The sequence below is a fragment of the Pieris brassicae genome, chromosome 3, assembly GCF_905147105.1.
Source record: "Pieris brassicae chromosome 3, ilPieBrab1.1, whole genome shotgun sequence".
Classification (NCBI taxonomy): Eukaryota; Metazoa; Arthropoda; class Insecta; order Lepidoptera; family Pieridae; genus Pieris; species Pieris brassicae.
Genome location: NC_059667.1, coordinates 4,978,074 through 4,990,926, shown reverse-complemented (window position 1 = coordinate 4,990,926; position 12,853 = coordinate 4,978,074). Strand labels below are relative to the sequence as shown.

At 30.1% G+C, this 12,853-nt stretch overlaps 4 protein-coding genes across 5 annotated transcripts; 3 read left to right on the top strand and 1 right to left on the bottom strand.

The window, feature by feature from the left end:
* Positions 1 to 988: 988 nt before the first annotated feature.
* Positions 989 to 3,559, top strand: LOC123706829 (protein-serine O-palmitoleoyltransferase porcupine). The gene has a single exon (XM_045656310.1). It carries the CDS (start codon positions 1,265 to 1,267, stop codon positions 2,588 to 2,590), a length of 1,326 nt encoding a protein of 441 aa, XP_045512266.1. The 5' UTR covers positions 989 to 1,264; the 3' UTR covers positions 2,591 to 3,559.
* Positions 3,560 to 5,657: 2,098 nt separating this feature from the next.
* On the top strand, positions 5,658 to 8,590 carry LOC123706832 (torsin-1B). Its single transcript, XM_045656317.1, has 6 exons — positions 5,658 to 6,164; positions 6,231 to 6,505; positions 6,578 to 6,729; positions 6,794 to 6,939; positions 7,260 to 7,407; positions 7,737 to 8,590. The coding sequence occupies exons 1-6, from the start codon at positions 5,960 to 5,962 to the stop codon at positions 7,864 to 7,866; spliced, it is 1,056 nt and encodes a 351-aa protein (XP_045512273.1). The 5' UTR covers positions 5,658 to 5,959; the 3' UTR covers positions 7,867 to 8,590.
* On the bottom strand, positions 8,337 to 9,779 carry LOC123706833 (autophagy protein 5). Of its 2 annotated transcripts, none has more exons than XM_045656319.1 (5): positions 9,439 to 9,779; positions 9,166 to 9,371; positions 8,954 to 9,078; positions 8,652 to 8,832; positions 8,337 to 8,538 (listed from the first exon to the last, which is right to left on the bottom strand). In XM_045656319.1, the coding sequence occupies exons 1-5, from the start codon at positions 9,592 to 9,594 to the stop codon at positions 8,409 to 8,411; spliced, it is 798 nt and encodes a 265-aa protein (XP_045512275.1). In that variant the 5' UTR covers positions 9,595 to 9,779; the 3' UTR covers positions 8,337 to 8,408. The 2 variants fall into 2 exon arrangements, with proteins under 2 accessions (XP_045512275.1, XP_045512274.1); XM_045656318.1 differs by having other exon boundaries at positions 8,337 to 8,515; positions 8,635 to 8,832; positions 9,439 to 9,776.
* Positions 9,780 to 9,976: 197 nt separating this feature from the next.
* On the top strand, positions 9,977 to 12,294 carry LOC123706834 (ribosomal RNA small subunit methyltransferase NEP1). Its single transcript, XM_045656320.1, has 4 exons — positions 9,977 to 10,126; positions 10,291 to 10,436; positions 10,640 to 10,883; positions 11,257 to 12,294. Exons 2-4 carry the CDS (start codon positions 10,293 to 10,295, stop codon positions 11,577 to 11,579), a joined length of 711 nt encoding a protein of 236 aa, XP_045512276.1. The 5' UTR covers positions 9,977 to 10,126; positions 10,291 to 10,292; the 3' UTR covers positions 11,580 to 12,294.
* Positions 12,295 to 12,853: the final 559 nt, after the last annotated feature.

Genomic DNA, 12,853 nt, shown 5'->3' with positions numbered 1-12,853 from the left:
TATTCTATACGTGATGTAAATTTATCATTGCACTACTAAAATAATACTTTGGAAGATTTTGGTGGATATGATCTTAATCATTAAAAGAAAGATTTATGTAATCCATACTCGATTTCAGTCAAAAACAAAACTAATTAAAAATGTTATATCAGTTAAATATACCAGGATATTGTAATATGATGAATGCTGTAACATTACCGCTTAATTTTGTAAAAAGTATCAGTTGCCTAACACTTATACCAAATAAATTAAAACAAGAAATGAGTTACTAAGAATTTTCTAAGGAAGCATTAAATATAAAGAAGTATAATATTAGTAGCCTTTGAGCTATAGTCTGAAAAGTAGTCGAAACTAAGAAAATCGGTAAAAAACACTAGGCTGTTTTATAACAATGAATTATTCAATAAAAAAAATATCTTAATATTGTAAGTGTTTTACTTTCCGAATCCTTCTCTATACGTTTAATTCAATACATCAAATGTAATGTTTCCAGATAACTTTTTTTTAGTGTCGTAAACGTCTTTGTCATTAAATAATTAAAAAAAGAAACATAAAAAATACCTTAACATAATTCATGTGTTTTTAATACAGTTTGAGTAATACCGATCGACATTTTATTGTTATCAATCAAAACTGGCGACGAAGGACCATTCTCTGCCATCCAAAGGAAAACTACTGTTAAGCTACGAAAATAAAACACGACAAAAATTCTTGTATGGTTTTGTTCTTTTTACCCATTAGGACCAACAACTTTTTTCACTAGCTAGTTCAGCATGATTGACATGATTTTTATTTGTAAATACATATTATTCTAAATAAATAATTGATTGATTAAATATTTCTTATAATTAAATGAGTAGTTTTATTATGTTTTAAATAAACACAAGCAACAGCAAGTAAGTTTAAAATCTGTGCTAAATTTGTTTTTTAGTTTAATCGTAGACCAATATCATAGTAAGATATCTGTGATGCGAGTTTTTAAATTTAACGGAGTGACTACGTCAAGTCTAAGAAAGAAAAATAAAATCTTAAAGCGTGAATTGTGAATAATTTTTCATTTTAAAAGAAAAGTGAATATTATACGTAAAAGTAATTCTAATTTAATTTAGCTAAAGATCAAGAGCAAAACAACAACCTGAAGCTATGAAGCATCGATTTATCAAACAAAAAATTAAGTAATAGACATTATGCTTTCATTCTCCGTGAATAATTTGACGATAAGGGAAGTCTCCTTAAGTTATTAGTCATCTTAAAAAGTAAAAAAATGGATGAAGAGGAATATATTGAAAGTACTTGGTCATATTTATCTTTTTGTGTTGAACCTACCCTCTATGAAGGGTTAAGATTTGCAAAAGATTTACTAATAGCAAGTGTTACTTTACGAATGGCTATACAATATATTGCCATGCCTCATAATGTTCGTCATAGCATGAGCTTCATTATTGGGGGCCTACTGTTGTATCATAGTATAGGATTGGCTATTGTTTGGATCTTTGGACTTACATTAAGTGTATATATACTTATTTTAATTTTATCATTGTTTTCAAGAAAAAGAGTGAGAGGACCTATAACTTGTCTGTGTGTTATATCGTTTTTGCTCTTGTGTGAGTTACATCTAATCAACCCGAAGATGTGGCAACAAATACGAGGAATTCAAATGATAGCCTCTATGAAGATAATATCAGTAGCTATAGAACTGGATCGAAGTTTATTTAAGAAAATGATAAACCCAGTAGAATTTTTCGGTTACATATTTTGTCCAGCTAACTGTATGTTGGGTCCTTGGATATCATTCCACACTTATGATCAATACTTAGGTATAAAATTCTTAACAAAGAGATGGATTAAAGTAATTGCAGGAAACTTGGCAATGGCATTAATATTTTTAAACTTATCTAATTGTATTGTGCCTTGGATCATCAGTGATGATAGTACCAAGTGGCTTTTAGCATATAGAGATGCTCAGGCATTCAGGATGTCTCATTATTTTGTATCAAGCATGTCTATGGTTTCTATGTTGAGTGCTGGTTTTGGGTTGACAAATGATTGCCATTCTGAAATCCAAATCACAAAACCTTTATTTATTGAGTTACCAAGATCATTAGTGCAAGTTGTTATATTTTGGAACATTCCTATGCACCAATGGCTCAAGAATTATGTATTTAAATCATGTCATGCCTATGGGCAATTCTTTGCAATACTATCTACATATGTTATATCATCACTGCTCCATGGATGTAACTTTCAGCTATCAGCTGTACTATTAAGCATAGGAACTTTTTCTTACATTGAATATAATTTTAGACTTAAAGTTGCATCTGCTTTAGAAGCATGTTGCCTAGCAAACCCATGTACAAAGCAGTGTGAGCATAAATATAAGAAAAATCGCATTTTAACAGTATTTTTAAACACTTTATTTTCATTTATAACTGTCATACACTTGGCATATTTGGGAGTGATGTTTGAAGCATCATTTTCAATACAAGAAACTGGATATTCATTTTCTCATACAATTAGTAAATGGGAAAACCTAGACTTTTTTAACCATGGCCTTGCTACTTTTTTCTATGTGATATATTTAATGATGTAATTGAAGTCTCGAGTTCTTTAAAAGATGAGTAAATAAAATTATTACTAATCTTAAAAAAAAATCAACAGGAGAAAAATACTTGATTATATGTGTAGCTGTCTTAAAAATTAGATTGACAGTTAATAAGTCAATCAAATACAAAACATGCAATGAAGTGAAAACAAAGGCAATAAAAATAATTTTCAGTCTTATACTGTTTAACTTAAATAAACACTTCTGTATCATTGTCAAAACTTTTACACACAATTAAAATACTAATTAATGGAAAGATATTAGTACTACTTTAGTTACAACAGACTGATTTTGTTGTTATTAATAAGGGCATATTTTTACCTAACCAACCCAATTTTTCTAGCATATTTTATGAATATAATGTAAAATATTAAAGTTATTTTAACATACTCATAGATTTACTTATATATTAAAACACAACGTAATTATTTGATGAACTTATCAAAAGTATTAAAACTTATAGAAGACATGCATAATTGTTTAATAAGGTTTTATATCAGTATTAATACTTGTACAATTAATTTATATTTTTTTTATTTTGCAAAATGAATAAAAATGTGTATTGTTTTTTATTCAAGTTTACCTATGCTATTTGAAACATAATTAGTTAACTCTGCCAAGATATATTTCCATTAATTAATAAAAATGGTATTTTTACAAGTTTGTCAGCAGTTTGTACAATAATGTAATTGTAGTCACTATTATTACTTGAATATTTAACTTGCAACCGGTAATTTATTCTCTCCTCAGTTGGCATGGAACAACATGGTTCCAGATTTTCTATAGCTTCTTTGCTACTACAAAAATATTCAGGTCTTGTGTACAAAATCACTACTTTAAAGTCTTTAGTTATTCTCTGTACAAACTTAAGTAGCTTTTTTAAATATAAATCCATTTTTGTAACTTTAAAACTTTGTTCTGACCAATAAAATGCACTTAAAGTATTAAATATTATTAATGATATATTTGAGTTTTTCATTAAAATATTATCTAAATTTTGAATAGATACTATGAATTGAGAAGGATCATTCACATCTATTACAGTGAAATTGTTTAAACAACCATTTATAATTATATCCATTGCTTCATCATTCAAATTGATTATATTCTTTTTTGTTACAGTGGCATAAAGCTTGTCCTTAAATAATTCAATGAACTTGTTTATATCAAAATTTCCATCAGTATTAAAAATTACTATTCCAGTTTCAACACCCCCAACTAAATGCGGGAGCAGGGCTTCTGATATCAAATCATACAGCAGCGGATTTAAGGTATTATTACTAAATATTTCAATAACTTCATCTATTTCCGGACCACACTTGAACAGAGTAGGATAAAAATTTCTAATTAGTGATTTTTTTGATAGTCGTGACAGTAACTGAACACCTGATTCAAGTTTAAAATTTAAGGCCATTTTATGACATGTATTTAGAGAGTAATTTTGTTTAACAGTAAACTCAGCTTATCAAACAACGAGGCCGCATCGACGGTACTTGTACTTTTCTAATTTCTCGGCTTGTAAGAGCGTCGCTGTCAATGTCATGGATATTAGTATAAAAACTAACCATTATAAGGGGAATAATTTGAAGTCATGCAGACTTATGTACTAATTTATTGAAATGTCTTAATAAAACTATATATACTATATTTATTTAGAAAATACAGTTCTAGGCTTAAACAAATGAGACACACACTTAGGAACAACTGATATGATATGTTTTGTAACCTGAACTATTAATAAAATATTTTTTACCTATGATACCTAGCAATTCAGAACCGTTATATATTTAAATATTATTGTAATTAATAATGCAAGGAAAAACATAAATAAATTTTAGTTGGATTTTTGAAGTGGAACTTTTTAGGCACATGAGGGTAAATTTTTTACGGCTATTAGCGCCACGAATCTTCGTGCACATCTGTGCAGCGTTTTTGTTGAAGAAAAGGGAGAAAGCGATCGAGACCGATCGAGAGAGAGTTAGAAAGGGCGCTCGTAGCATGAAGCAAATAGCCATGGAGCGCGAGTAAGAGAGCAAGCAAGTAAGAAAGATCGAGAGAAAGTGTTAGGGAGATCGAGAAAAAATACACGCTGTTGGTTGATGTCGTTTAGTAGTTACATATTAGAATTTTAGATGGCAATTCTGTCGTATAACGTCTTGTGCAGTCAACGCAAACTTATCTATAATATCATTAGCACGTAGGCAGTGTGAAAATAGAAATACAAATAAATGGAGTGATCATATACTGGTACATGAGGATCTATTTGAGGGGATCCTTAGAAATAATTTATTTACAAAGAAGTTTCACTTTTGACTTTGTATGTACGCTCTTTTTTATTAGATGTTGGTAACTGTAGTAAAATTATTCATTATATGCACCAAGAATTTACAGAAAATAAACACAAACATTACAAAACAGTACAACTGGCGGCCTTATTGCTAGAGCAATATTAGTAAATCATTTGACGCTCTAATTAAGGGCCAGCGGTGAATAAAAAAACAACATATATAAATAACTTTAATCAAACTATTACAATTATTGAACTTAATTAAATATGACAATTGAATCGGCCTTATATAAGGTGCACGATCAATAATCTATATTTAAGACTTATTACTAATTTGAGGATTTGACCGGTCCAATATGAGGTATTCTATCTTGCATGTGTTTATCCGCTCCTCTTCTAGGAGGCGGATATCGTATGGGCCTTGGTGTGGTAGAGACGAGGAGCGTCGCCGCTCGAAACGTCTCAACCGTCGTTCATCCTAGTGATGGACTCGAGTGTTTTTTTTTCACTGGAGTCACTCAGTATTGGTAACTCTGTATTTATTTTAAATTTCTTTACATGATCGCAATGTTTTTTCTATTCTGCAACAGAAATTCTGTCGATGGCTTCTACAATCAACTCGATCATTTCAGTACTTTATTTCTCAACGTTCTTTCATAGGCACTTGTTGACTTGAAGGTACTGTCAACCGTAACATCTCTGAGAAGACAAGAATCACAAAATCCGAACTGTCAAAAATATAATACCGACGTTTTAAAATATGTATCTGTTTTTCCCAGCCTTTTACTTGAAACTGGCATAAAGTTCCAACTATTGCCATACTATTCAAAAAAACAGTTTTGAGCTGTGGCTACGATTTAACCCTTTTAGAAATAACCATAAATAATATTCTATCGACTGCTAGTGTTCGCTCTGCTTACGCGACTAATATTTACTTAAATTAGGATCCTATTTATTAAGCCGTTTCAAACGATCAATAAAATTATATTAAGTTACTTTTTATTGTACAAAGCAACAACAACACACACATATGTTTTACAAGGTTTCTGCTAACGATTAAAACAAAAATAATGAAAAGCAAAAAAATTTATGTAACTTGTTTATTTTTCTTTTGTCTAAGCAATATTTATTATGTGTCTACCGAGCCAATTTCCATAATAGCAGGGTCCTCAATACTCATTGGTACATTTTTTGGATGGGATGCAATAAAGTCGAACACAATTTGTCATTTCACGGAATGCTGCGATAAAAAATACGTACCATATGATATAGACAGTAAGTTTTAAGAATAAATTATGTTTTATTTCATTTGGATACTGATTATGTTATGCTTATTTTCAGAACTGAAAGAATTACTATCACAGAAAATGTTTGGTCAACCTCTTGTAACTGAGTTAATAAACATTTTGAGTGCTCATAAAGAAGCTTTACATCATGACACTAAAAGAAACAAGAAAGCTCTTGTAATAAGTTTGCATGGTTGGTCTGGGGTGGGAAAAAACTATGCTACAAGTATGATAGCAGACTCCTTGTTCATTAAGGGAATGGAGAGCAAATTTGTAAAAATGTTTATGGGAAAAAAAGATTTTGATTGTACTAAAATACATGAGACGCAGGTATGAATTAGATTTTATGGAAACATAATATATAATTATATATACTAACTATTTTTTTACAACTATTTGCAGATGAAACTGATCCATGATGTCAAAATGATTGTTAAAGATTGTCCAACTTCATTAATTATATTTGATGAAATCCATGAAATGTGTCCAACTATTCTTGATGCAATTAAACCCATGTTAGATCATCACCATGCAGTAGATGGAATAGATTTTAGGTATGAATATTAATTTTATATTAATTGTCAAAATGCAACTCAATTAACAATTTGTTTTTAACAGGGATAGTATTTTTGTTTTTATTTCCAATATTGGTGGAAAAGAAATATCTAGTAAGCTCTTGGAATTGTATAATGAAGGTTTAAAAAGAAATGAAGTAGATTTTCAAAACTTTGAACCAATTATAAGAAGAACAGCATACAGTACAGGTAAATGATTATTTTGGGTTTTATTGTATCAATTATGAAATGTCTATAAATTTTACGTATAAAACTGTTTAACTTATTATGACCACAAAGTATGAACTGGAAAATATATATAATATATATGTATTGCATAGTTTACTTTTTAACAAATTTAAATTAGAGATTATGTTAATTTCATGAGTCTCAAAATATGTGTAAACTTGTGGCCATGCTTGACTACTACTATAACAAATTATTCAATAGTTTTCATATTTTGTGTCAGTACTATTTTATCAAAATCAGTCAATAATATTTGAGTAACTTGTATATCTCTTTTTTTAAAGGTGGTTTTGAAAAATCGGCTACCATAGCTCAAAATTTAATAGATCACTACATACCATTTTTACCCCTAGAACAACAACATGTTGAAACATGTGCATTAGCTGAATTTAGAGCTCATGGGATATATCACCCAACAGAAGAAATGATGGTGTAAGTTCCTTGTAAAATATTATTATTTATTTAATCAGTAATGTTCTTTCATATTTATATTAACCTTAATGGAAGAACATTGAGATATTAGAATTTTAAAAAGTTCAAATAATTTTATACTTATGTAATTATGGATTAAATCAAAGGCAAAAAGAGTGATGATGATAATCTAGTATAATATAGATTATATTACATAATTTGAAAATTTGCTTAATAATTTTTTTTTGTTAAATTACTTTTTTTAAATGGAAGAGAAATTTGGATTCTTTACAATACTATTTGTGTACCACCAATTAATCAAATATAATTGACTAGATATTGTTTTTTAGAGATGCTTTGTCAGTTATTACATATGGACCTACAGAGGATCAGCCCATTTTTGCAAATAATGGTTGTAAACGATTTACAAAACAAATTCCATATGTAATACAGAAACACAAAGTCAAGAGTGATTTATGAATGGTTAAAAACCACTTACTAATGTCTAATTATTATTTTAAAAATAACGGCTTATAAAGCTAATAATAATGTCTCAATAATTTGAAATGGCAACTGAGTACCTGTACCTGGATTTATAATTTTAAAATTCTTGTTTCTGTTGTCTATTTGATATAAATACAGATCCAAGAGTATGGAAGATGGACAGCTTATAATAGATACAAAGAATCTCTTCTAATTACCAATGTCATATGATATCATACATGAATATATATTCTTCAACCCTAACCAAGATACATGGGTATATATACATACAAGCTACTGTAAAATACCTAATCAAAAGCAACCATTGTACTTGTGACTAGTTGAGATTGATATCAGTTCATAATATGTATCTGCTTTTGAGAATTGAATTACAAGTAACAAATTGTTGTTACCAACCATCTCACTTATCAACCCAGAAACACTCCTACAGAAAAAGAATAATTTGCTTGTTAGTAAATATATTTAATTGTCATTTTAACATTGAACTAAGCTGTATAATATGATAGCATAGTAAAGCACTAACACACACAGATATGAAGAAAATTGTCAGGGTAGCTTAAATGTTCCGATAGCCACTGCAGTGGTGTGTCAAGTGGGATAGTGATGCCATGTGTCCTTAATTTAACTGAAAAATCACATTTTTTAAATCTTAATCTAAGGTGTATTTTTTATCATCAATATAGACTTAAAATTTTCAAAATTATTTTCATTTCAAAACATCCTTATTGTTGAATTAGAAATTACCTGGTTTTTCTGGATACAGTTCAGTTATAAGCTGTTGAATTATTTTTCTACTTCCATCAATGTTTTTAGGACTAATTAACCGTTGTGTGCATGTACCATCTTCTGCATATATCCTAATGGGAATATGTTTAAATCCATCATTATCTCCATGTGATTCCATAAGTCTTCTATTAATTGCCCAAAATTGATCAAATTTGTCTGAAATGATAATTGAATTTGTTATATTCATATAAAATGTGTAATGTTGTACTGCATAAGTTATGAATATTCAATATGGCAATTAGATTTAACTTTTTTTGTGTTATAAGTAAATGCATACCATTTTGTAATCCTAACCATAACTGGTTGTGATCTTTTTTTTGCATAGCAGACATGATTTGTCCTCTGTGTTTCAAAACATCTGCTTCTTTAACTGTTGACATATAGTGTGCCTCTACTACATCTCTACAATGAAAAAAGTATAGATTAATTTATATAACAATTAGGCTTCAATAAAACTATTTGTTCATTTTATATGTCAATTGAACTTACTTGTTTGGGCAGTGAAGCAAAATGTTTCCAGGAAACTTGCTAAAATGCACTGTTAAAGTCCAAGGTGTTTGGGGATCATTTCCGCAATATAAATCATATAAGAATCCAATGGGATAATGCCATTTCAATGGTTGACCATTATAATCCATCCACATTTCATTATCAGCATTTTCTTGGGATATATAACGAAGAAAATGCCTTTTCATCTTAAAATAAAAATGATTGTGTGATCTGTGATTAAACAAGAGTTTAAAAATGGTTAATTAAATTTACCTTATCAATTACAAGGGGAAAGTAACTTAACCGGGGAACCATAACATAAAAGGGGTCTGGTTGCTGTATTTCCATAATCTCTTCTTGATCTAGCTGGAAACAAACAGGGAGTTTTCCATCCCATATTTCACGCAAAACCTCCCGGTCGTTGGCCATAACAAAACGATTTCGTGTTTTAGAGGTATATAATTTTTTATTAAAGTATGGAATGGATACCAAAGTATAGTTTTTTATTTTGGAAACAAGTAACCACTGATTTACAATAACATATATTTTTGTATGATTAACAAGAGACTTAGTTGAATTTCAAAATATAAAACAATACAAATTAAATTACACAGTTGACTATTGACATCCTTCGACATCAAAGATGTAGTAGGGGAGCACCACAGATTAAGTGACGAACCATAGGTACATAATAGAGTAGAGTTGCTGTAAAAAAAGGTTCTGTAAGGCTGGTTAATAGCCTTACTTTATTGCTATCTCATTCAATATTGAGTATATGCATGAGATAGCAATAGCTGACCCATTACATTGAGAATAAGATACTGTCAACTGTGACAGCTCACATGGAAGCTAGCCGCTCAGCTCGTTTTATTTGTTTGTTTACAATTTTGAAATAAAAACCATACATCCTCGTGGTTGTTCTTTATTTCATATAAAAACATACTGGCAAGATAAATATACAGTAAGTATTAATTAGTTTTCTAAGTTCTTACTTTAAACTTATATGTAATGGTGATTATAATTTCTAACCTTGATACTATTTATCAAGTTCCCTAATCCCTTTAGTCCTTTATAATTATCGGGACTCGTGTTCTTGTAAGGCTTATTATTTCTTTTTATTTCTAGATATGGGTAAAAAAAGGAAACATGCAGAAAATACAGATGACTTTGAATTCGATCCTATACCACGACATTTAGTAACATCGCACATTCAAAAACAAGAAAAACGTTTAATCGTTGTATTAGAGAATGCTCAGTTAGAAACAGTAAAGGTAAATTTATGTTTTTTTTTCATAGTTACAAATATGATATACCTTTTGTTTAAATATCACATGAATGCTTTTAAAATGGAAAGTGAAATGTTGTATTGTTAAATTGTGATAAAAAATCTCTGTGGCCACATTTTTGTTAATTATCCTAGTTGTTCTGCTACCCTTTCTATCTTAGTTATTAATTTCACTGTGTATGATTTCAGAATGGCAATAGTTTTGAATTGTTAAATTGCGATGATCATGCTAACATTCTAAGAAAAAATGACAGAGATCCAGGTTCATGTCGTCCAGATATCACTCATCAATCTCTTCTTATGTTAATGGACTCACCACTAAACAGAGCGGGACTTCTGCAAGTTTATATTCATACAGAGAAAAATGTTTTAATAGAAATAAATCCACAAACACGGATTCCCAGAACATTTAAAAGATTTGCTGGATTAATGGGTATGGTAGTACTTTTACTAGCTTTATAAATTCTGACCTGACATCGGGTCACTCTGCATCTTTTACTATGTTTATCATGGAAAGTGTTTTAAGGAGTTGTTTAGATTAATACCTTGAGTTTCATTATCACATGTTAAGGCAGAAAACGAAATTCCACCCGTATTACCTCGACATTGTCATTCCACAACTGAGCGTGTTTTACCAGGTTTAGTCCCACACCACTACTATGTGGACCCATCAGTCCACTGAAGTATTTCTGAAATAATTTGACTTGGGGTATAATAATAATTTGAAAGATCACAAAATACCTTCCTTGTTTTTAGTATATGAACCACATGCCTTTTGAAATAATAACATCATGTACATTTTTCAGTCCAGCTACTGCACAAATTTTCAATTCGAGCATCTGATGGCCCAATGAAACTCCTTAAAGTTATTAAAAACCCAATAACATCACATTTGCCTGTTGGAGTGAAAAAAATCACTATGTCATTCAGTTCCAAAGTTGTAAAGAGTAGTCGGGAATTAGTTCCTAAAGAAGATCCAATTGTAATGATCATAGGAGCAATGGCACATGGTAAAATAGAGGTGGACTATTCAGAAGATGCAATATCTATAAGTAACTATCCTCTATCAGCTGCATTGACTTGTGCAAAGATTTGTTCAGCATTTGAAGAAGTGTGGGGAGTTGAATAAAATTTTGTATAGTAATAAATATGTTATTATTATAAACTACACCATAAACTGTGTTTACCGTAATACTTTACTTTGATTGGAATTTTCACAGCCCTTATAGGATGGTTAGCTGTCTTAACTCTTCATACCATATAAGTGAATCAAGGACAATGACTAAAAATGGTTTTGACATTCAATTATCAAAATTCTGTAAAACCACAATGTAATGCTAAGTTAGGAATGTGAGTGCTCAAAAAAAGTGTGATTTTATTACTGCTTAATATTTCTTAGAAAATTACTAAATACAATAACCTGTATAAATATATAGCATATCTATATTAAAAGTATATTTTATTACGATTGCGGAAAACCCGTCATTGCAAACAGTGCCGACAAATGTCTACCTGAGCCGAGGCGCAGTCGAAGGTGAGGGTTGACTGTTGGAGAAGTTGCAATGACGGTTCCGCAAGAGTACTGAACAACTATTTTTAATACAGTTGTAAAATGTTCTCCGAAGTATTTTGTGAAATTATACAGAGTTCGGGTGGTGTTAATTCAAATAAAATAACGTCGAAATTACTCATTTTGTGCAACCAACAAATACACTCGGAAAAACATTTTTGGAAAATGGCGCCAACCGTAAAAGAATATAAGCAGATATTTTTATTTATTTTCTTCACCCATTCTGGGTAGGCAAAGGGAACTATGCCCCCATAGTCAAGTCTTCAGAAGAATATTTTATTGATATGAAATGAAAATGGAATTTAACGAAATGAAATGAAACCTAACCTTACATAACTCATTGAATCAAATCATTAAATCTGATATTGAAAAAAAATTGTAGTTTCTTTCTAGAAATATTTGCTTGAACTTCAATGAATTTTTTTAGTAAGAACTTCGTGTTTTTTTTTTCTTTTTAATAGACATTGTTTTAACAGTTAGGAAAGAAAACGCCCGAGTGCGGATAAGGTAAAGAAAAAGGTCGAGTGTGTAATAGCCCACATCCCGAACGCTATACGTCCCTGCAATACGCCACTTTTTGAGCAGCTGTATTAAAAACTGACTTTCACTACAAATAAACATGATGTAGAAGATCCTTATCCCTTCCCATAATCTTACTCTATTGTAAAAACAGAGATACGCCATATACATATTCAAATAAATACGCCAGTACTTGTGTAAGGACGTATGGACTAAAGTCCTTTGCCTTTCCAATTAGGGATTAATTAATATCATCATCATCTTAACACTTTATTGGTGTTAATATAGTGTTTTTGCATTTCGGTACGATGCAA

Bases quoted from the DNA above. Each gene is read 5' to 3' on its own strand.
- LOC123706829 (XM_045656310.1), top strand. From the start codon at position 1,265: ATGGATGAAGAGGAATATATTGAAAGTACTTGGTCATATTTATCTTTT.
- LOC123706832 (XM_045656317.1), top strand. From the start codon at position 5,960: ATGAAAAGCAAAAAAATTTATGTAACTTGTTTATTTTTCTTTTGTCTA. The intron at 6,165-6,230 runs GTAAGTTTTAAG...GCTTATTTTCAG, and splicing joins CGTACCATATGATATAGACA to AACTGAAAGAATTACTATCA. The intron at 7,408-7,736 runs GTAAGTTCCTTG...ATTGTTTTTTAG, and splicing joins CCAACAGAAGAAATGATGGT to AGATGCTTTGTCAGTTATTA.
- LOC123706833 (XM_045656319.1), bottom strand. From the start codon at position 9,594: ATGGCCAACGACCGGGAGGTTTTGCGTGAAATATGGGATGGAAAACTC. The intron at 9,372-9,438 runs GTAAATTTAATT...TTTTATTTTAAG, and splicing joins TTCCCCTTGTAATTGATAAG to ATGAAAAGGCATTTTCTTCG. The intron at 9,079-9,165 runs GTAAGTTCAATT...TTTTCATTGTAG, and splicing joins TTGCTTCACTGCCCAAACAA to AGATGTAGTAGAGGCACACT.
- LOC123706834 (XM_045656320.1), top strand. From the start codon at position 10,293: ATGGGTAAAAAAAGGAAACATGCAGAAAATACAGATGACTTTGAATTC. The intron at 10,437-10,639 runs GTAAATTTATGT...GTATGATTTCAG, and splicing joins CTCAGTTAGAAACAGTAAAG to AATGGCAATAGTTTTGAATT. The intron at 10,884-11,256 runs GTATGGTAGTAC...TACATTTTTCAG, and splicing joins AAGATTTGCTGGATTAATGG to TCCAGCTACTGCACAAATTT.